Below are 22,877 nucleotides of genomic sequence, written 5' to 3'. Positions count from 1 at the left end.
CAATAAAGACTGTTAGCTGCCCCCCCGTCTCTCTCACATCCTGCGCCCCGCGCAGCTACCACGCTGCAAACAACGAGGGCAGCTCCATCACTAGGATCCAGTGACGCCCCCCTTAGGGGACCACCCCAGAGGCTGGCAAAACTCAATTGCCCGGGGGCTGCCACTCTCTGGCTCAGGCCGATTTCCAACGCGGTCCCCCCTGGCGATGTGGGCAGGGGCACAGCTGGCCCCACCCCAGCGGGAGCCGCCCTCGCAGAAAGGGGCCAAGCTGTGGTGGGAGGGCAGGGCCAGGAGGGGATCTCACACCCGAGCGCTCCAGGAAGGAGGCTCCCCCGCAGGACAGCGACCGAGAGCAGCAGCCCTGCCTGGGGCGGAGCAGGGGGACCCCTCCGGCTGGCCGGGCTACAGCGCTTTGCCCAGCCTCCGCAGCCCGAGCGCCCCGCGGGGCAGCTGCCCGCTGCCTTGCCCGCCCCGCCCGCCGGGCATGGCGATCTAGCCGGGCGCAGGAGCGAGCCGCGAGCCATGGCCAGCAAGAGCGAGGCGCAGTTCGAGAAGGCGCTGGGGGGCCCGGCCCTGCCCGCGGGCTGCCAGGAGACGGAGCAGCTGCTCTTCGCCAGCGAGGGCAAGGGCGAGAAGGGGGTCCGGGGCTCCAAGTCCTTCTCGGGGACCCTGGCCAGCGACAAGTCGCTGGAGACGGAGCAGAACGGCCACAGCCTGCCCTACAAGGCTGTGTCCGCCGGGCACCTGGAGGCGGCCCCGCACTCGCCCTCCCGGATCAGCCTGGGGCGGGCATCCTCCACCGCCACCACCAGTGCCCAGGAGCAGGGCCGGCCGCTGGATTATCTGGTGCTGGCCATCTTCTCCTGCTTCTGCCCCGTCTGGCCCATCAACATCGTGGCCTTGGTCTTTTCCATCATGGTAAGTGCTGAACGCCCGCCCGGGGGGTCCTGGGGCGCCCAGACCCCCCTCTCCTCTCCGGGGTCCTGGGGCGCCCAGACAACCCCCCTCCTCTCCGGGGTCCTGGGGCGCCCAGACCCCCCTCTCCTCTTCAGGGTCCTGGGGCGCCCAGACACCCCCCCACACACTCCTCTCCGGGGTCCTGGGGCGCCCAGATCCCCCCTCCTCTCCGGGGTCCTGGGGCGCCCAGATACCCCCTGCACACACTCCTCTCCGGGGTCCTGGGGCGCCCAGACCCCCCTCTCCTCTCCGGGGTCCTGGGGCGCCCAGATCCCCCCTCCTCTCCGGGGTCCTGGGGCGCCCAGACCCCCCCTGCCTCTCCGGGGTCCTGGGGCGCCCAGACAACCCCCTGCACACACTCCTCTCCGGGGTCCTGGGGCGCCCAGACCCCCCCCCGCCTCTCCGGGATCCTGGGGCGCCCAGACACCCCCCACGCACTCCTCTCCGGGGTCCTGGGGCGCCGGCCACCATCTCTGCCCCCCCGCCCCACAAGTTTGAGGGGACGCTTCTAAACTCCGCGCCCCGCTCTTCCCTTCCAACCGAGCGCGCTGCGCCCAGCAGCCCGGGCTGGACAAGCCGCTGGGGCGATGCGCTGGCTGCCGCGCCCTGGGACCGGGCACTTCCCCTGCGCGCCTCGGAGAGGGGAGCCCCGGCGGCCCCCCGGCACTGCCCGGCCTCGGGGCGCTTCCCTCCCCGGCACTCGGCAAAACCAGCAGGACCCCGCGCCCGGCCCCTCCCGGGCGGCTCCCGCGGTGCCTCCCCGGCCACCCCGCCTGCGGATGCGCCACACGCGGCTAGCTGCGTCCCGCTGGGCAGTGCCGGGGGCAGAGGCCGGCAGCGCTGCGGCTGGGGGTTGTTCAGCCCGGGGAGGCTCTAAGGAACTTGGCTAGCGGGGGAGGCGGAGCCCCACGGGGCCGCCAGCGGGCCCGGCCCCAGAGCTCGGAGCGGGACAAGCCTCTCTCTGGACCCCAGGGATGGACGCTCTGGGGCTGGGGAGGGGGCAGGCGGCAGAAGGGAACCCGTCGCTGTCTGAAGGGGGGGTCACAGCACCCCCTGGAAGGAGGTCGGCCCCTTCCCACAACCGCTCCCCCCACGTGCGGCTGGGCTGGGGTGCCCTGGGCAGGGCTGGGCAGGCTGAGGGCCCCACCTGGGGCAGGCTGACTGGGGGTGCCCTGGCTGGGGATGTCCCTCAGCCAGGGTTCCCCAGCTACAGACCCGAAGGGAACCTGGAATCCTTTGTATCCTGCCCAGTTCAGACCAGTTTGTTCCCCCGGAGCTGGGGGTGCCTCCGGGAAGGGGCAGGGTGTGTGTGTGTGTATTTGCGGGGGAGAAATGCAAGGGACTCAGGGACACACAAACCTCCCCAGGGCTAAACCATCCTGGAGCCCAGGCTAGAGCCCTGCCGAAGCACGCTGGCTGTGCGGAAAGCAGAGAAGGGTAAGAGAATCCAGGCAGGCCCAGGCTCCCACAGAGGAGCAGCAGTGGGAGGGCAGAGAATGGGACAGTGATTTGAGGTAGGGCCTGTGGGATGAAGAGCAAGCCAGGACCCCTTTCAAATCAGCTTTGCTAGTTCACTCAGCATCTGAAAACAGCCGGGGAGAGTTCCATACCAGCTTCCTCTGCAGCTGGAGGAGTTAGAAAAAGCAAGTTCTTTTAAAAGAAGAATAAAAAAAAAAAGGCTGACAGGATATAGTGGTGGCTTGATGAGCCCCTGGGAGCAGGGTCCGTTCATTCCTCACCCTAGGTGACACAGAAAGGTGGCAGAGCATGACCCGCGTCCATTCCAGGTGGGCCTTGGGGACAGTGCTGCTGAGACTGGTTATGCTTTCCACCCACGAGGGGCAGTGAACTAGCGCTGGAAGGGCAGGGGCAAGGATTCAGTTACAGTCAGGACAAAAACCACAGGGCCAGCTGTTGTGCTCACCGACAGGGGACCCAGGGGCTGTTTGTCCTACATCGAGGGTCTAGATTTGGCTCAGGCAGGCTTGAGATCAGTTTGTTTCAACGGATTTGTGCTGTGTTCCCACCAACTAGCCATGTCAGGCCAATGCTCTGGGCTTACAGCCTGCATGTTCAGAGAAGACCACTGAAAATCCACAAGTCATTCCGCCCCACAGCGTCGGCTTTGCGGCTACGGCGACATTTCTCCACTAAAAGAAGCCCATCCCAAACCAAAGCCTTTCTGGAAAATATTGACTTACGGACGATGCCTGATCCCCCTCCACCAACCAGTTCCAACTAACGCCGACACCAGTAAGGAAGCACTGGGAAGACATGATGCCCACAGCCTTTTACTGTCGTGTTCATGACCCCTTCTACCCCATCTGCTTCGCAGGGCAGGGGGGGTGTGCCTTCAGGGGTCTGGCTACCACCAGCAGAGTTGTTATTTAATAGGTCTAATAGTATAGTAACAACAATAATAATTCTCACACCTGGTCTTTCCTCCCATCTGTTTGTTAGCTGCTGTGTGGCCGAGTTACCAGAGCAGAATCAGAGCTCCAGCAGTTTCTGTTCAAGTGCTGAGAGATTAAACAGGAGCCTTTTGTTCAAATAACTATAGAATAAAAGTGGCCCATTGTTTTCCTTCCTTTATTTTTTTTTTCAACTCCTCCCACGTGGCTTTCCCCAGGAGAACGCTGCCAAGCAGCATGGAGCCTGGCCTACGGACCAGAGGCGGGCCGGGAGCACATTCTGTTGAATGCCTACTTTGTTCTTCCAGTGCATCTTTCAGTTGAAGCTCTAAAAGGCTCTTTGAAACATTAACTCTTGAAGCACCATGCTGCCCAGGGAGTTAAGTCAGTATCTTCTCCCCTGAATACTCAGCACCCGCAGAGCTTCTGAATCAGCAACTCATTAATCCTCATCTACACACCCTCTGAAGTAGGGAAGTACATTATCCCCCTGACCCAGAGAGAAAGTGATACCCAGTGACTTTGGCAGAGCTGGGACTAGAACCCAGGAGGCTTTATGCCTGATCTCTTACACTAAGCACTAGTCCAGATTGCCTCCAACAAGGTCAGTTTAGGGATTTTACTGGTAAATAACAACAATCCCTAAAACTGAAAAGAGCCTATTTCCTCCTGATCCACAAACAGCCAAACTTACCCCCCAAAATAGAAAGTGGGACTTCATCAGTCCCTTTCTACGGCTTCCCGGGCCAGTTTCTGGGCTCGGGTATTTGCAAGGAGCTGATGACATCTGGAGCTCTTCACGGAGACTGACGCAATTCCCACATTCCAAGGCAGAATTAGCCAGTGTGAGAACAGGGCAGAGCATAGCTAACAATTCTCCCGCCCCTCCCTGCACACTCAACACGCACACCTTGGGTTCCAATTCGCACCGCCCCAATTAGTCTGGAGGAAAGAACCACCCATGGGCCCCTTTTATCCTTTTAATTGTGCAATACGGGCAAATCTCCCCTTTGAAAAATCAGCTCAGGGAAGGCAGCAGCCCCAGAGCTCCAGCACGCTGCTTACTGCACAGAAACGCACCGCGGGGAACGTGCAGTCAGCGGTTCCCCAGAAGCCGATCAAGATGTACAGAGGGACGTGGTGTCAGGCACTAGAGACAAGCCTTCCGCAGAGACAGGCCTCCGTCTGGAAGAGGAAGCGGGCTCTTTGCAGAAGCCAGCTGGCGTCAGATGCGCAGTGGAGAGCCTGCTTAGCCAGGATGTGGGTGAAGATGGACTCACCTCATTTGGCTCTGTGGGATAGTGGAGTCTTGCTCCACACACTCAGCCATGAGCCACTTAACTCCCAGGTATCCCTCCGCCGGCTGAGCCTTGTGTAAAGTAGCTCCACACTCTTCCTTCTGGGTTCCTCAGCAGTTCTATGCGGCGGTGATGGGGCTCTGATGTCAAACACCCGCCCCGTTGGAGTGGGGGAGGAACCGAAGAGGAAAGTTAGGAAGTTGCCCATCCCTAGACATAAGTGCAATGGGGCGTATGTACCTTGGTACGTGCAAGGGACGCAGGAACATATCACAGCCAAACACTCCTCGTCTGCTGAGGAGCGTTGTCCCAGCCAGAGGGAGCACGGTGGATGGCGCTGCACCCAGCATCACGTAGTGAAGTGCCCAGATCTGGTTCAGTCCTGAGGGAGGAGAAGACTGCTCAGCATGGAGAGCTCACGTTCAGTATAGCCCTGGTACAAGCAGGCACAGTTCCCGGTGGCTTCAATGGAAGTTTCACTGGCTTTCGTGAGGGATGAATTGGCTCGCTGTGGCCAGCGAGGTGTGAACACCCAGACGTTTGCTTGATCAAGCACATAAAACTTGGCTGAGCACATGTCCAGCAGGGCTAGAGATACTCCTGAGGCCGTTCTGCACCTAAAAATTCTGCGCACAATATTTTAAAATTCTGCATGTTTTATTTGTCAATAACTAAATGCAGAGGCTCCAGCATGGCTGTGGGGAGCACAGGCCACTGGCTGCACGAAGGTGGGAGATCACCCTGCAGCTTCCCCACCCCGGGGACACAGACTCAGCGGTGAGGCTGCACCCGACCTGACACAGCACCAAGGCCTGGGCCTGCCCCAGAAACTCCCTGGGGCCCTGCCCGCCTGCGCCAGGTGTGGGTGGGCAGGCTCAACCAGGCAGGTCCAAGTGTGGAGGGGCTCAGTGTGGGGGAGATCAGGTGTGGGGTGCAAGGATTCTGTGTCGGACAATCTGGGGGCAGGCAGCTCAGCAGGGGGTCTAGGTGTGGGGGGATCTGGATGCACAGGGGCTCGTTGGGGGGGTTCCAGGTGCAGGGGCAATTGGACACTGCAGGGCTTTCCAGGTGAAGGTGGTTGGGGCTCAGCGGAGGAGTCTGGGTGTGGGGGTCTCAGCAGGGGGGTCTGGGGCTGTGGGGCTTGGTGGGGTGGGGGGTCATTGGCATGGAGGTTTGGATGTGAGGGCTCGGTGGTGCGGGGGGGGTCATCAGGGTGGGGGTTTGAGTGCAGAGAGCTCAGTGCGGGGTGGTCTGGGTGCAGGGGTGGGGGTCCGGAGGCAGGGGGTCTGGGTGCAGGGGGCTCCAGATGCAGAGGTTGAGATTCAATGGGGTGGGGTTTGGGTATGGAGGGCTAGGAGGGGTTCTGGGTGTACAGGGTGAGGCTTGGCAGTGGTGTCTGAGTATGGGAGATTCGGATGCACAGGGGTTGGGTGGATGGGGGAGCAGCTCCCCATACAGTGTCCCCTTCCCCCCCAACACAGCAGAGGAGCAATGGGGGCAAGAAGCAGGGTAGGATGCTGAGCTTCCTGCAGCTGGGGGAGGTTTCTGGGGGTGGGTCTGTCACAGCTCCAGCCACTCCTTATAGGGGAAGAAGTCGTCCCATCTTCTTTTGCCTCCAGCCCAGCCGGGACTAGCAGCCAATCCCAGCTCAGGATTAGAGCCACTAGCTGGGGTGTCCCCAGCCCTGCAGTGATTTACCTCTCTGCTGGCTGCTCTGGGTGCCTGAAACAATGAACCTGCTCTGCTAAGGAGTGGTGCAGGGCTGCTCTTGCAGCTTCCCTTTGCTTCCTTATCAGAAAGTTGTTTTTCTGCAGGGAAGCAAAGAAATCTGCGGGGGACATAAATTCTGCGTATGTGAAATGGCTCAGAATTCCCCCATGAGTAGCTGGAGATATGGCAAGAACCAGGCTCTCCAGAGGCTTTAGGCACTTGGGACCAGCTCCCCTTGGGGGCATGCTCCAGACTGCTTGCAGCCATAGCGGCAGCTGGCGGACATGCTTACAGCCCGATCACTTTTCTCCAGTTGTTGTGGGGGCTTGCACTCTTATATTTTCCGTGAAGTCAGTGCTTTTTCGCACAAGGCCTCTTCCTAGCACTGAGCAGCAAACAGAGAAGAAAGCATTGAAATGCCTTTGGAGTTAGGCTCATAAATCACCTTTCAAATGCTGCACTCAGGTCCAGCAGGTCCTGTGGTCAGCAGAAACATCATCTGCCCATCTCCCCCTTCCTCTCCCAGAGTGATCTCATGGAATGAGTCACTTCTGGCCTGGCTGCATAGACACCTGAGTGCATCTTTTTCAGTCTCCCTGTTTGACAAAGCTGAGGACTGGCTTTGGTGATGCTGATCTGAGCCTGCGTTAATCGGTTTCAGTTCCTTTCAGCCCTCCCATTTCAGAGAGCAGAGCTAACACACACAAATGGAGATGGAACCGTTGGGGACCAGCCTCGCTGCCAATTGCCAGTGCAATGAACTCCCCTCCCACCCCGCCACCCCTTCTACTGGGAACATGCATGAATGAGCACGGACCAAGAGACAGAGAGAGGAAAGGAGAGAATCTTTGCGACAGCTCAGTCGTCCAAAACGGAAGAGCCTGTGTGCATCAGAGCCCAGGCTACAACTGGAAGCACTTAGTCTGCTAGACACACAGAGAGATGCCCCAAGGAACACTCCGGGCTCTCTCTTACCCCCTCTCCTGCTGCTCCTATGGTGCAAACCAACCGTAAGTTTCTCCAAACAAGGGAAGGCATTCAGGGCCCAATCCTGGGAGAGGCTGCATTGGAAAGAGCAAATGCTCTCTGTTCTTGTTGCCTCATTCAGCCCCTCGCAACAGGATGCAACCAAACAGCCCCTGACGTTACACAGTGCTCACTGGTAAAACCCCAGGGATGGTCAGGACTGGGCTGCTTTTTTCCACTTTAAGGCACTATTCTATGTCTAGAGAGCATCTCCAGGGCCCAGATCTCTTCGCACACTACACATAAGAACATAAGAATGACCAGACTGGGTCAGACCAAGAGTCCATCTAGCCCAGTATCCTGTCTTCCAACAGTGGCCAATGCCAGGTGCCCCAGAGGGAATGAACAGAACAGGGAATCATCCAGTGATCCATCCCGTCACCCATTCCCAGCTTCTGGCAAACACACATGCAGGAAATCTCTTCCCCTTAGCTCTAACATGCCGCTCCCTCTGGGCAGAGGTGTGCACAGAGGCTGTTTAACAGCGCACAGCACCACTCAAGTAGCAGGGTCAGAGAAATGAAGACGAATGCCCCAGCCAACTGGAACTACAGAGGGAATATAGTGAGGCTCAGTGCAATTAATGCGCAGCACTTTGTAACTGTAATAAGTGTTATCGTTAGAGAACAACTTGGAAGGATTCCATTGATGATGTTGCTGGTTTTATCTCCTAAAATGTTCCCACTAGCATGTTTCAAAAAGAGTCACATGCTAATTATTTAGTCAACATAAAGTCAAGATTCACAGTGCATTCCGACACAGTCATTCATCATTTCACAGTGGTTAGTTTTTAACACTAAACTGCCAGCTACAGCTACTCCCACGCACTCTGATTAGTCCTCAAGAGGTTCTTACATTTTAACAAACTTCCTCTCTGCAAACATTGATTAACAGACACAAATTACTCATGTTTTTACGTGGAAAGTGAAATCCACGATTACTGACATTTATCAGTTACAATCAAACCCTTCCATCCCAATGAGTAATATATGGACAGCGATAAATGCTCACAGAACATTCCATGTGAATGCTTGTGTATTTTTCATAACTTTTCAAGAGGAGCTTAGAGAAAAAGGATCCAGAAGCTGTAGTGATGGACTTCACTCCTTGTTTGTGTTTTGTTAGGGAACGTATAGACCAATGCAAGCGTGTTTCTCTGGAGTCCAACATACATCTTCCCCCCCAAATTACACATTTGTTACAAAAATCTGTGCCTTTAAAAATCCCAAATGTTAAAAATCTGTTAACGAACAGTTAAGGGATTCAGCCAGTCCCGCTACTGCCCTATAATCCATCGCACACTGTCATCCCACCTGATTTAATTTTGCCACCTTCTGTTCAGTAATGCAAATAGGCTGTTGGATGCATACTGTTGATTTTAGATATCCTCTATTCCATGTGCAATCCGGCTTCTGAAAGGAAAAGGATCCAGGCTGCGTTAGGTTATGTCGGAGTTCCGTACATTCTCCTCAAGTGTGCTGGGCTGCTGGAGCAGAAGAATATTTGTCTGACTGGAATTGGAATGACTGATTGATTTGGGTTATGAAATGGGGTGCTTATATGGTGATGTAGGTCTGTGCAGACCTTGCAAGTTGTATTTTAACTGTTTTAAATCTATTGTGTAACAAGTCACATATCTTTGGTCACCACCTTTGTTGTTTTTGTAGCGACTAATGAAGTAACCATTAGTGGTGTTTAGCGACACCGTATATTGGCAACAGAACCTTGGATAGGAAATGGGCTTGGATCGTCTAGTCATTTGTTAGTTTGATTTTTGCATAGATTTTTGCAAACTTTAAGGGTGAATGGTTAGGGTTAGGTGGGATGATCACGCGTGATGCTGGGTTATATGGCAGTGGGGGACTTGCTGGACCTCTTAATGGTTCATTGCTGGACATTTTCACAAGGGGGGGTTTGTCTGGTTTTTTTAAAGGAGCAGAAGTTGGAAGGAAAGTGTGATCTTTGGACTCTATTGAAACTCATGCTTTCAATCTTACCTCTTTTACGTTTTTGTCTAGAATTCCCCCATCTCCTTTTTAAATGAGTACAAAAACATAAATCAGGCTGGTGCACAGGGTCTGTAGGAGGGGAGCCCCACTCTGACAGATCTTCTGAGATGCCCTAAATCAGGGCTCTCCTCCTGAAGATCCTAGCATGTTCGTGGGAGGGGCGCATGTGCAGCCAGTTACAGTTGCATAGAATATAATAATAGTAAAAACCCTAGCTCTTATCGGCAGACCTCAAAGCGCTTCCCGGTCTAATGGGTTTATTGTCACACCCCTCGTGTGAGGCGGGGCACTGCTGGTATCCCCCCGTTATAGACGGGGAAGTGAGCACAGGCTGACTCGGCCTTGGCTACACTTGCGGCAGCCTGTTGCGTGTGTGTAGCTACACGTCACAGTGAGCGGCGGGCTGCATTCCATGCGGTGGTGTGTAGGCGCTGGCAGGGGGGAATGGCTCCAGCAGCAGGACACGACACTACTAAAAAGAGCCATGCTGGGGGAGGAGGCTGTGCTTGGGCATGCAGAGAGCCATCTAGGATTCGGGTGGGTTTGTGTTCTATCTGCCTAAGCTGTGCCTTGCCACCTACTCTGCTGTTTCTACCCGGGCCAGCTGGGCGGGCAGGGTCTGTGCTCTACACGCCCCCGACACGACTTGCCCCAGGTCACGCAGGTGTCTATGGCAGAGCAGACGTCTCCAAAGTCCTAGGCCAGCGCCCTAACCACTGGACTGCGATTCCTCCATGTTCCACCATCGGGTGCCGTGGATAATGGAAATGCTTATATTTTACAGCTAGAAAATCCCAAATGTTTAACTTTTGTACTGTTGGTAAAAGCCTGCGAGAGCCTGGCCGCCCTGGCAGAACTCACCTTACTGTCAGTAGGGCCAGAATTTCACAAAAGGCCTCTGCACCCCTTTAACACGTCCCCAGGCCTCCCACACCTCCCAACAAGGGGGACTTTTCTAAACACCAGGCTCTGAAATTCCTTATCTGATTTTTTCTCAATATTTCCCAGAAACAAGAGGCACAAGGTAGGGTTTCAGGGGATTGGTTTGCTTTGGGGAAAGATGGGGTACATACTGAAAACAGGGCTTTCTACTGAGCAGCCAACATCTTCCTTGGCCCTGGAGGTGCCCTCCTGGCTCGCCACTGCACTCGTCATTCATGCTGAGGCTCCGTGAGTAGCCTGATTGTAGTGACATCTTTGCTGTCCAAGTGCCTGGCCCTCTGCTAAATGCCAAGCCTCTGTTCCTTGCCTAGCATGCCCAGGCCCTGCAGCCGAGAAGCAGGAACTTGGCCCTTGCGCTCTCTTTCAAGCAGCAGTAACCTGGTTCCCTCATCGGGGATGACCCAATTTTGGCCCTCGTGTTTTTCCTTGGAAATCAGATTATTGCTGATTACAAGGGGAAGATAACAAGGAAATTGCTTAATCGGTCACTGTTTCTGAAGGCTAAAGCTGCATCTAATTGTACTGTGGGTTACATGTGGTCTGGCTGGTCCTTTGCTTGGCACTCAGGCCTCAGAGCGCAGTTAGCAGAGGTGGAGTTCTCTGATCAGCAGCTTTGCAGAGCACAACGTGGTGGTTAAGCAGCCATGAAGGAGACCCCATGGCGCTAGCCAGAGTACCGTGGGAGCTGCAGGGTGTCCGGCTTTACCGAGACATTGCTCGCCACTGTCCGTGCATTGCTATCCAGTATGGAGCCTTTCCCCACTAGCTCTGGGGTCAATTCCAGGCAGGGACCCAGCTGACAGCTGTTCCCTTGTAGTCGCTGCTCCTCAAGCTCTGGAGGGGGACCTGGAGTTTTAGCGGGGCAGGCAGCCCTCCCGTTCAGCCCCCCAGTGACGTCACTCCTCCCGGAGCCTCAGCAGGGGCAGGACACGAGGGACGCCTGCCCTGCCGCTACCCAGGCTGCAGCTGTTCTGTGCGCGAGCAGAGCAGCTTCTGTGGCTGCCGGGGGTCATCCCTCTCCCGTACGCATGTGCTAGAGGAGCCCCCGGGAAAGCCAGCCAGGGCCACGGCCGCTCTGCTGCCGGGCAGGGGGGACCAGACTCGGGAGAGGCAGCTCCACAGGAACCATATAACGTCCACCCCCCAGCTCTCTGCCAGCTTCAGACAGTGCTGGGGCCTGTCATCTCCGAGCTGCCGCTCCCCCTAAAGACGGGAGCTGCTGCAACCTGCTCTACTTATACAAACTAGCTGTACCCTCCAGGCTCCCATTAAGTTGCTACGGCAGGCCGGTAGTGGGACAAAGCTGGGGTGGGACGAGGCAGCCCCCATTCAATCTCTGTGCAGCCTTTATGAATGATCCCTATAGAGGAGTTTCCAGGCACCTCCCCGTGACTCCCCCCACCCCTGCTGTACCCTGGGAACCAGCAGGTTTAGTTACAAGGCAGGGGCCGCCCTCTAGCAGACCGCATTCAGAAATCAATCAAGCAGCAGAGTGGAGAAGCTGGGGTGGCCATTCCCTCCCTCCCGCTGCCAGCACAGGAGCAACCATCACTGCAGGCAGAGTTCATGCAGCGCACAGCTGCTGCGTGGCCCGGGAAGGTCAGCACAGAGATGTAGAGTCCAGCAGAGAGGCAGAGTGCTGGAGCATACTCCAAAGCAGTGGTTTCCAACCCTTTTTCATTTGCAGACATCTACAACATTTCAAATAGAGGTGCAACCCCCTTTGGAAATCTTAGATAGGCTCTGGCATCCCAGGTCTCCACAGACCACAGGCTGAAAACCACTGCTCTAAAGCAAGATGAAACCCAGCAGTTCCCGAGCATTAAGTTAAAGCCCATTCACTGTTCACATGCAGGCAGCACCAGTAACACATAATCTTGCGTCTGTGTGGCAGACCGTCCTCACCAAGGGGTCCCACTCTTCCTTCAGGGTGGGCCTCCAGCCCCGGAGACTGAGCCTCTGAGCTCCTGCCCTCCTGCTTTACACCGGGAGCTCTGCCCAGGAAGTCTAACTGAAGTAGGCTGCTAGTGAGAGGTGTGTACGCTCTGCAGGGACCGGTGTGCCCCCACAAGGATTTCCAGTGACACTGAGGAGCCTTGTGAGAACACAGCTAGGTTTCTTAGGCAGCTGGGACACAGTGTCGGACGTCCTTCAGTTAGCACAGAGAAATAAAGGTTAAGACATAGTCCATCTGGCCAAGCCAGAGCAACCCGCAAGTCAACCTGCTCTGGCCTCCATTCCAGGCTCTCTCTGGCCCCTTTCTCAGGCCAAGGTGAGAGCGGCTGGGCCTCTCCCCAAAGTCAACCATTATCCCCTTCCTGTCACCTCTCAGTCCTTACTTCTCAAGATGGCCTCTGCTCAGCTCCCCTGCCAAGGGGAGGGGAAACCTCCTGCCTCTGGCTTATTGGGGGCTAGGTGTTAGTGTTCTGGCCACTGAGGTTTTCACTGTCTTCATGGACTTTCCACTGATAGGAGTCAACCCCGGCCTGTCTTTTAATGACCTGTTTGGTCCACCCTGCTAGCTAGGTGACACCCTTGCCACGTCTCCTGCGCTGCCCCAAGCGCACTCTTCATTCTTTCGCACCCACTGGTTAGCAATGCAACATACAAGGGGAAACTGAGGCACACAGAGGCATCCAAAATATTACAAAAATTTCCCACTTTGGCCCACATTGCACAGCTGCAGTGTAGGCGGCAGAGACAGTGCACGGCTATGGAGACTGCAGTCTGCTGCTCCTCTCTCAGCAGCAGGAAGTGGGGGTGGGGTTAAACCCAGGTGTGTGTTTTCAGTTATGTAAATTTCTGGAGGGTGGTGACTGTGATTCCCTTAGAGGTGGCCCCTAAGTGCAACGGCCCCACTGTCCCAGAGTTGTCTAAGCGAATCACATTGGGGATTGAAGCTCCTAAAAACACAGGACCCTTCCCTTTGAATCAAAGCAGAATCTCCGCTGGCTGTGGTCATGTTAAGCCTCATAGCCCCTATGGGCTGTATTTGTTAGACACACACCTAGACAATTACACACCTCCCTTGCTCTGGTCTAACTTCCGTCCTGTACAGAGGAGCAGAACACACATGCCAGCCAGGACTTTTCAGGGCAGTTCAGCTTCAGAAGCTACTGAAGACTGCTGACAAACTTGGATTGCAAGTCAGGACACTCATACCAGGTGATCCTAATGCAGTTGTCTAGACGCAGCTGCTAACAGAGCAGCTCCCCTTTTGCATGGGTTAAGGCTGATGACAGACACAAAGCAGCCACTGAGCTGGAACCACAACCACTGACAAGCACTTGTTTGTGTCTTCCTTTCTGCCAGTCAAGGAACAGCGGACAGCAGGGGGACATGGATGGGGCTCGGCGACTCGGGCGCATGGCCAGGTTGCTCAGCATAGTCTCCATTGTCCTGGGACTCCTCATCATTGTGCTGTACTGTTCGCTCAATTTCACAGGTAATGCCTCTTTCCCTCTTCCCCCACTGGCCAGCTGGCGCACGAGCACCATGGCACCTCCGCGCCTGGGCCCACACTAGAGAATCTACCGGCTAGGCCCTAGCAGCACACCTGAAAAACACAGTGTGCTCACATGCAAGGGACACGTCCGTGTGTGAAATACCACGAGGATGAGACTGCAGGGCTAAATACCAATCTAGCCTGAATGTTTCTGTGCCATTGTGGACAGTACAGGCTGAAATAGCTCGGACAGCCATCCCACAATGCACCGGTGGCCCTGTGAAAAACCCCAGAATCCCCTGGGAGCTGTGCTGGAAATTGGAGGAATGCATTGTAACAAACAGCTTAGAACCTACTTTCTCCACCTGTGGGCTGCACCCAGGTTTCAGTGGTTGTAAACACCTTCTCTTGTGCCTGCAGAGAGGGGGAGCCCACAATTTTAGGGGGGTTGTAACATGAGGGCATGGTCTGGGAAAGATGGGGACCAATGGTTTAGAAGAACGGAAGCATGTACATGAGGCAGAAGTGCAGCGATTCAGACATGAATCTGCATTCTTGGGGATCCAGCCCAAAGTGCTTCCAAACAAACCAATCCACAAAGTCAGCACCATTGACACCACTGCTGTGCTAGGTCACAGGTGCGCTGACCTCACAACACTCCAACTCCCCCAAGGACCGAGCTGGCCTCAGTGGAACCACACAAGAGCGGGAGGGGACGTAACTTAATTTGTAGAGGCCGTACTAAGACTCTCTTTATTTCACAGTTTTTCAGAAGACCAATTAGCACGAAAATACCTGGAAGAAGAGGAAGACGTCTTTCCTTCCCAGGGTTTTAATTTTACCCTTGCAGCAACCATGTTACAATTTAGAAGGGCGGCCGGAGGAAACATCTCTTCTGGAGCGTCGTCCAAGGGAGTGCATGCATTTATTTCACAGCCTGTTGGAAAATGATTTCATACCAAACAAAATGACTGGATAACACAGCAGCTCGACAAGGACTGGGAAAGAGGTTCGAACCCCAAGGAGAGGTGGAATGGAGGGAGATCCGCTACCGCACTCCTGATCAGTAACAAAGATGGTGGGTGGGAGGGAGAGTATGACAAAAAGGGGACAAGAGGAGAACTTCATGAATGAGGTTTATTTAAAGAACCTGAAATTTAAATTTTTTTAAAAAGGAGAGAACAGGACGTTTTGAGGAACCTTCTTTACAATTTTGGGACAAATCCTGTTTTTTGTATCGACAAATTCTCCATCTCTATGAAAAAGCTCAAACTGCCATCGGGAGATTAAATCAATTCAGTGAGGGAGAAAGGAGAGCGCCACTACAGGGGGACATCACATGCACCTTTCTGCAGCTCTGGCCAAAACCACAGCGAAAGGTGGAGGATCTGGTGGGGGGGATTTTGTATTTTTGATTGGGGGGAGGGGAAAGCTAACGACCATTTGCATGCCTCTGGGAACATCCTGCTCCATGTCTGTTTGTACAAAGCTCTTCCGTCATTCCAAAGCATCTCAGAGCTGGGAGAGCAGGGATTCTGCTGCATGAGGAATGCCAGCTTAGCAGGAGAGTCCCCCGCACCCCAACCCCACGCTGGGACTTTTATGGTAGGAACTGTCTCTTCTCTTCGGAACAATCCATTTCTACCTCTCTGCACCCCAGTGAGGTAACGCTTGTGCAGGCGGGAATCTGAGGCAGCAGTGGTGCCCAGGACCGGAGAGCAGATTCTGTCCACTTGAGCATTTATACCATGTCCATCATGGCTGGAGCAAAGGCCCAACCCAGAGCCCGTCACAGTCACTGCAAAGACACCTACTGGCCTGGGGGTAAATTTCAAAGGCCCCACGGGGAGTCTCTCATTGCACCCTCGCTCCCCTTTGACAATCCCCCCAAATGCCTGTTTTAGCCCCTCTTCAGCTGTAACCATCCACGCAGCTTGGCTCAGCTCCATGAAAGGTCAGTTTTTAAGTGCGTTATATACAAATAACAGACTTCTGCTCGGCAGGGTTCAAAATCTTTGTCCATGGCCTTCCCATCACCTTCCACAACACGTGTTTCACTGCTGAGCTTTTCCCAGCAGCTCAGAGCCTGGGATTTTCCTCACAGTCCGTTCCCTGGCCTCATGACATACTTCATCACCTCTGACTCTGCCCGGGCTGGGTTTTGTTGCTTTTAGTACACAACATTCTGTGTGACACTTCCTCGCTTGAGGTTTTATCCAGGTTTTGTTGATGGCTTTGTGCCAGCTGACCCCCCCGATCTCCGATTGGTGCTGTTTGCAAACTCACCAATGGGGGTTATACGAGAGCTGCAGTTGGGCACACTTTGACCACTCCATCATCCACATTTTACAAGCCGGTACCCAGCCACACCCTTGACTGCTCTGCGAACGCTGGCATTCCCAAGCCTCAGCAGAGTAACACACTTCTCCTCCCTCACACCCCTAGTAGCAATTTTGAGTCTCTTGGGAAGCTCTGAACCAAACCCGCTGGCAGTTAGCTGAGAGAATTCCCTTGCCACCCATTTCTGTGCTCCTCATTAATATGTTTTCTTTTGCTAGGCTGGCTCAGAAGCTCGGTGACAGTAACACAGAATTCCCTGGGTACACTAGGAACATGCTTCTCCGGCTAGAAGCAATTCTTAGGATGCAGAACCATTTGACTTTTTGCTACACTACCCTGCTTTCCCGTGCTATGTTTTCCCGCATCTCCAGGCTTCAGTTCCTGTCTCCAGCACTCGATTAGAAACTACCAACTTCTAGAACACAGCCCAACTCTTTTGCAACATCCCTCTTGTTATCTGACTTTGAGTGTTTGGCGCTTAGGGAGAGCTCCGTGAGTTTAAGCAAGGAGGGAGCTGAGGGACAGTAGCTTATTGCACTCAAGTGTGTTTTGATTTCCCTTTTCACATTTCATGCAGAATAGCTTCTTGCTGAGCAATGCCCGATGCACGAGGTGTAAACTCACAGTGTCTGAGACATCCAGCTGCCTCAGGCAGCCAGATACTTTGTCCAGCAACTCATCAGAAACCCCTGGTTGGCCACTTAACAGGACTGCACGTGGTATTCATTTCCCATGCAGATCCCCATAATCAGCACATACAGTTCACAGAACGTGCCTTTCAGGTTCATTATCTCCTTTCTGACTTGCATAATGACACGGCTTCCTCTTCAGGCATCTTCCTGTCCTTTGCTCCCTGGCCCAACCCACTTGTAACTGACAAATTGCGTTTTGGGAGTGCTTAGAAATCACAACAAAAAGAGCCTTCTGGAATGGGAATAGGTGACACTGAAGGAAAACTGCAGTAATGAGTTACAATCCCTTGCAACCAAATATTTATTAAATAAGAATTTACATGCTACTTTATAATTATATAGCACCTCCCCTCGAGGAGCGTGAAGTGCTTGGCAAAATTAACTAACTAACCCTCGACTCCCATGTGAGGTAGGTAAGTATAACACTATCCTTATTGTACAGATGGAAAAATTATGGTATAGGAAAGTTAAATGACTTGCTAAAGGAGACAGACTGTAACAGAGCTAAGAAGAGAAACTAGTTATCCTGTCTCCCAGTCCCCAGAAGACCATCCTCCCTCTCAATTTAAGTATATAAAACAATATATATTTTCTTGGTATGGATTTTACACACACTGCACTTTCAAAAGGGAAGGTGGATCCTTAACCATGAATGGTCCCCCATGGGCAGCTGCCATTTTAAAGATCCTCTACAGAAGACATTCCTGTCTGACGAAGCGGACTAGGACAGAGAAAGCAGAATTCATCTGAATGCATGAGAAGGCAAGAGCTGCCTTAGAAAGAAAATTGCAGTGATAATTTGTTGCATGCATTCAAATGGGATTTGCTTTCTATCGTACCCTACATCATCAAACTGTCAGGACAACAGCTTTCTGTCTCACTGTTAAATATAATAAAAAAGAAAAATGAAGACACATTCCTTCAGTGATTTACTCTTCTTTCTAATTAGACACAGGATTAGATTTTTTTACACTACTCCACACTTTAAAAGCCATCTCCCTCATTCTCGTCTTGTGCTTAGATCCAGTCAAAAGTCTCCCGAGAGCAGTGCTCTAGTCAATCACAATCATAGCATGTAGCCACAATCCATGAAAGCATGGCAGTCGGGGAAGAGCACCAATACACTAATGCACCACGTTGCGGTTAAGTGGCTTCCTTTGCTCAATATTTCCATTCACATACTTTGTTGCCCTACCCTAAACGCCTCCTCTCCCACCTTGGGATTTACAGATTTCAAATGCTGTTACTCAGTGATGCCCCATCCTTCGTCACCATTTAGCTATACTCTGTGTACACATCAATATATTTTTCTCAGAAATTTCCCCTTAATAGTTCCTGAATTCTTTCCAGTTTCAGGATTTATCGGTTGCTGAGGAGTAATGATAGTTGAACCTAAAACTGTTCAAAATTTCCACTTGGATAAGGGCTGGGAGTGTCAGGAGAGCGGTTCTCTGGGGAAAGGTCCTGTCCTTCCTGCCAACAGTGTAGCCAGAATAGTCCCGCGCATGGTACAGAGGTTTGAGTGGGGTTCAGTACGAGTTTGTACTTAATGAGAAGCACTTGGCTCATCCCTATACCAGAGGCCCTGGAGCTGTATGCAGTAGCATAGAAGCAGGCTCCTTGGTATTTTCTAGTGAGGGATTCTCCTCCCCGCTCTGCAGCATGATGCTTCTGCATTTGCAGCCCAGAATTGTATGGACTTTTCGGCCACACTCTCTCATAGCAAGCTGCTATCCATTTTGCTGTTTGCTGTCACTCATGGGTCATTTAGCATTTCCATTTTCCTCCTCCCATCGGATTTTTGTTTTGGTGCAGTTTCCCCCTCCCCCGACATATTAGCTTGCATTTGTTCAGGAAGAATCTCTTTTTCAACCCCTATTTCTCACTATTTTCCTGCCCTGACTCATGTCACAACAGTGCATGATGGCGTCATGCCCAAGACACTGCTAAGTATCCTTCCTCCTTCCCTTAATATCTGCATCACAAAGTGTGGCCGCAGGGAATTACAAGGATCTACATACTTTGAGGACTTAAACCAACAATGGGAAAAAAAACAAAATATTCTCAGGCGTGCTGAGATGTATTGCTGCTGATTTAAGAATGATCTAGTTCGCCAGAGTGGTTGAGTACAATCCACCTTGTTTTCTGCATCCAATCACCACTGACTCACTAGTTCCACTGAGTTCATATAACAGAGGAAGAGGATCACACACTAGGTAGATTTGCCCCCTGCACACCCACCTGTGCATCCCTTGTGACTCTGCTCTTTGTTAACTTGCTACTGCCCCAGCCTCAGCGCACACACCTGGCACAGTTACAGGTGTCCGGGCTACGAAATCCTCAGGGTTTGGTCAGTTGTGCCCTGCAGTACAGTCTTTAATTTCGCAGGCAAAATTCAAACCCAGCCTACATTAAGAGAAGCTCCCTGCTCCAGACGTCATTGCTTGAATCCACATGAAGCCCAGAGGGTGGAGGCAGAAGAAACGAATGGAGCCGTGGAAATCCAGTCTCACCTGCTGTTGGGAAGAGGCAGTAGGATGGGAGAGGTCTGGAGAGGCTGGAAGGAGGGAAGAACGGGTATAAACTTGAATTCAGGGAGGACTCGAGAGTGCAGGCCCAGGGAGTGACTGACAAGTGTGAAGTTAAACTGCTTCTGTCAGAGTACCAACATATCTGCAGGGGGTGGGGATCTACATATCTCTGCTCCTGGTGCTCCAGCTTATAGGCATGTCACGGAAACCCTTGTTGGTCCCAGGGATGCTAAGAGGAAGGTAATAGCTCACTGTGAGGCCCAGTACAACTGGGCAGAGAAGCTCTCGGTTTTGTGTCAGTGTGCTGTAAGGCCCCCTCACCAGCTGCTTAAAAAGGGCTGAGAACTCATGTACTAGGCAACTTGGTTACAGTTACTCGTTCACTGTCAGTTTCACGGACAGATTCTGCAGGAGAGGCGGGATGGATTGTAGCACAAACAAAAGGAAGAAAGAGACAAAATTCCCGATGTGAAATTTGGTCCTGTGAAGTGAGGAGTTGAAAATGGAAGAGCCCCAGTGACCGGGTTAGTGAGTCCAGCCCTAGTCCTGGAGTGTCAGACACCTGGCGAGGAGAGCACTGGATTCCACGTTTAATTATGGTCTGTTGGCCGGCATCTGAATTCAGGACTTTATACCCTCAGATCCACAGCAGGCTCCTCACTGACGACACTGGGAAGTTTGCATGAAGATCAGTCTTCATGTGATGAACTATCCACATTCCCCTTATTGTCTCATTCACTGTCACTCCAGGGGTGTGTGTGTGTGTGTGATCTGCCCCCCTTTAGGCCATTGCTCTTTCTGCTCTGCGCTTTAATTTCTTCCCATCTATCCTCTCTCTGCTTCATTCCTCCTCCCTGCCTGTGAAAGTCTGCTCTGTTCTTCCTTCTGCATTTCCATGCCTGCAGCAATTCCCGAGTCCCATGAGCTTCACTCCCACTTTCCTGTTCCAGCCGCTAAACTGCCCAGTAACGGAATGCATCATGCTGACAATGAAGTGTCATTGCTGGGCTTTACAGTTGATGCTCCAATGAGATTAACAGGGCACAGGGGAGTTCACACCTTGGAGTCATTGGTTTCAGGCTGTCCGCACACTCAGGCAGATGTTGCATCAGGTACCCTTCCCAATGTGAACCGAGTTTATCTGTGGAGCCCGGAGGGCCAGAAAGTTACTTGTTTCTGAAAATTAAAGCTTAGATTCTGAATAATCTGAGTATGTGAGGCTGCCTGCATAAACAAACAGGTGGGTTCCATTTGGGCCATATATTTGGCATCCTTGCCTTAATCTACGTAAGTTTGGTCCTTACAGCTTTATGGAACCAGTCATGGCTCAATAGTTATGACTGAAATCAGCAAGCCTGCTTTAAGCCCATTTTTGACAAATATATTTGTTTGTTAAAAACACAACCAAGTTTAGCCAAATGCTTGGCCTCAAGCCAAGGCAGAAAAACCTTTTCAAAAAGCTGTAGCAAGTTTTTTCTTCAAATAATTTTTAATTAGCTGGTAATGAAAAATCAAATATCTATATAAATAATCATGACAAGGAACTTGAGAAATGGAAAACACGGTTCACCATGCCAATCTGATCTCATTTCTGAGCAGGGACCCTCTGTTTCAGGGCTTTTTACATGAAGACAAAAAACAGAGCCTTTACAATGAAGCCCAGGATGTATCCCCCATTGTCACACTACCAGGTTCATCCTGTTCTGAAGCCAAACTGTTTGGATCATGCTTTGTACAGGTTTACAGACTGATCCTTACAAATCGCCTTGATGTAACTGGAATTCCAGCTTGGAGCTCCTTTTTGGTGATGTTTCTTTTTCTGCAGGATGCCGTGATGTATCTTATATACTTTCCTTCGTATTTCTTGGCATGAGAACAAACAATAAAATGTAACATGCATGGTCAAATGTGAGCGTGCTTGTTCTGTCTAAATGAGAAAAGAGCCAGCGGGTACCGACATGGAAAGAAAGCTGCAAACCTGGACTTTAGTCCTTGTACCTGGTGATAAAGACGTTGCAGGGAGGAAAACTGAGAGGTAGGGCAGATGGAGGAAAGAAATAATCATAAGGGTCCAACCAGGCTAGTATTCTGCCTGTAGAAGTAGGCAACACCCAGTGTTTCTGTGGAAGGTCTGACAGATCTAGCCACTTGTGTAATGCTGTACTTCTGTTTGGGTGCATGAGCAGAGAGAATCATTCCTGCCTGCAGCTCAGAAAGCCACAATAGCTAGTGGTTAAACAGGGAACTGTGGTCTAATTCCTACCTCTGCTTTGTGGACATTCGGCTGTGTGACCTTGGGCCAGTCTCTCCCAGTCTGGCCTTCAGCTTGTCCTGAAAGTAGGAAGAACATGCTCACTTCCCAGGTGCGTGGAGAGGGTACATTAAGAAGTGGTATTCATTGCACTGTGCCCCATAGCAGAACGTTAGCAGGAGGCAGCATGCAAGGAGGGTTGGGGGGTTTAAGTAGCTTTTACTCACTAACACAAATCTCTCCTGTTGGGAGTGGGTGTCAAGAAACTTGCCCTGGAGATACATTTGGAAGGCAGGCAGGGAACTGAGACGTCCCATGGACTAACCCACAGCGAGATGCTCTCCGCAGCAGAGAGAGAGGAGGAGAAAGAAGCTTTGGGGGGCACGCGCTGGCCCTGAACCCAGGCAATCGCTTTAGCAGAGCATGCTGTGGGTTCCATGTCACATCTCTGGGCTTGGAGTGTGAGCACAGAGACTGCACTGGTCTAAATACCTGGGAGATCAGCTTAACAAAAGGAAAAACAAAACCGTGCAGCATTGGTAGCTGGAAAGGAGCTGCTGGGCCACGTAGCCCACACCTCCCTAGAAGTTACACCATCTGTTCCTAAACGAGCTGGGAGAAGAGACTGAACAGAAGCAGGTGGGTGGTTGCTTTAAATAACTCGGGACCCTGCAATAGATAGTACTACTTAACATTTATACAACGTTTCCCAGGGGATGGTAAGAGCCTTATTCCCACTTTAGAGATGGGGAAACTGACCTGCTGTGGCAGCTGTCAAAGTTTGACTCAGACTCACAATTTATCAGACCACTCTGTTTTATTAGCAAAGCTGCTCTGCTAATACATTTAGAAGTGAGCCCCCCGAGTGGGGCTTGTGTCTTTTAATTTATACAGTTTTTTGGAGAACAAGTTACAGAGAAGTTACAGACAAAAGAAGAAAAAGATTTTAGTCACCACCCTTCGAGATCCCTGAGACCAGTCACGTATCTTCAATTACCTGCCACCCTTAACAATCTCCTTTAACAGTTTCCAGTTAACTTAACTAATTGCCCTTCACACCTTCCATTCTGATGCCTGCTTCTTAGACATGCTGGCTCTATCTTAATTGCTTCTCCATTCAAAAGCTAACTGTCCCTACATGTGCTCCCTCAGATACTTTGTAACATGTTTTGGCATGCCCTCTCATATACAATGTATCCAGCATGTCCCCTTATACAACGTTATACTTATACAATGTTATACTTCCACACAGCGCAGGAGAAGAA

At 52.3% G+C, this 22,877-nt stretch overlaps 1 protein-coding gene across 1 annotated transcript; it reads left to right on the top strand.

Moving 5' to 3' along the window:
• On the top strand, positions 1–21,268 carry TRARG1 (trafficking regulator of GLUT4 (SLC2A4) 1). The gene is made up of 3 exons (XM_073315168.2): positions 1–918; positions 13,666–13,798; positions 14,563–21,268. Exons 1-3 carry the CDS (start codon positions 523–525, stop codon positions 14,580–14,582), a joined length of 549 nt encoding a protein of 182 aa, XP_073171269.1. The 5' UTR covers positions 1–522; the 3' UTR covers positions 14,583–21,268.
• The last annotated feature ends 1,609 nt before the right edge of the window (positions 21,269–22,877 follow it).

Source organism: Lepidochelys kempii, chromosome 17, assembly GCF_965140285.1.
Source record: "Lepidochelys kempii isolate rLepKem1 chromosome 17, rLepKem1.hap1, whole genome shotgun sequence".
Taxonomy (NCBI): Eukaryota; Metazoa; Chordata; order Testudines; family Cheloniidae; genus Lepidochelys; species Lepidochelys kempii.
The sequence above is the reverse complement of the archived record's forward strand: the minus strand, read 5'-3'. Positions and strand labels throughout refer to the sequence as shown.

Coding starts and splice junctions, on each gene's coding strand:
- TRARG1 (XM_073315168.2), top strand. CDS start 523: ATGGCCAGCAAGAGCGAGGCGCAGTTCGAGAAGGCGCTGGGGGGCCCG. Junction 919..13,665: donor CCTTGGTCTTTTCCATCATG/GTAAGTGCTGAA, acceptor CCTTTCTGCCAG/TCAAGGAACAGCGGACAGCA. Junction 13,799..14,562: donor CTGTTCGCTCAATTTCACAG/GTAATGCCTCTT, acceptor TTTATTTCACAG/TTTTTCAGAAGACCAATTAG.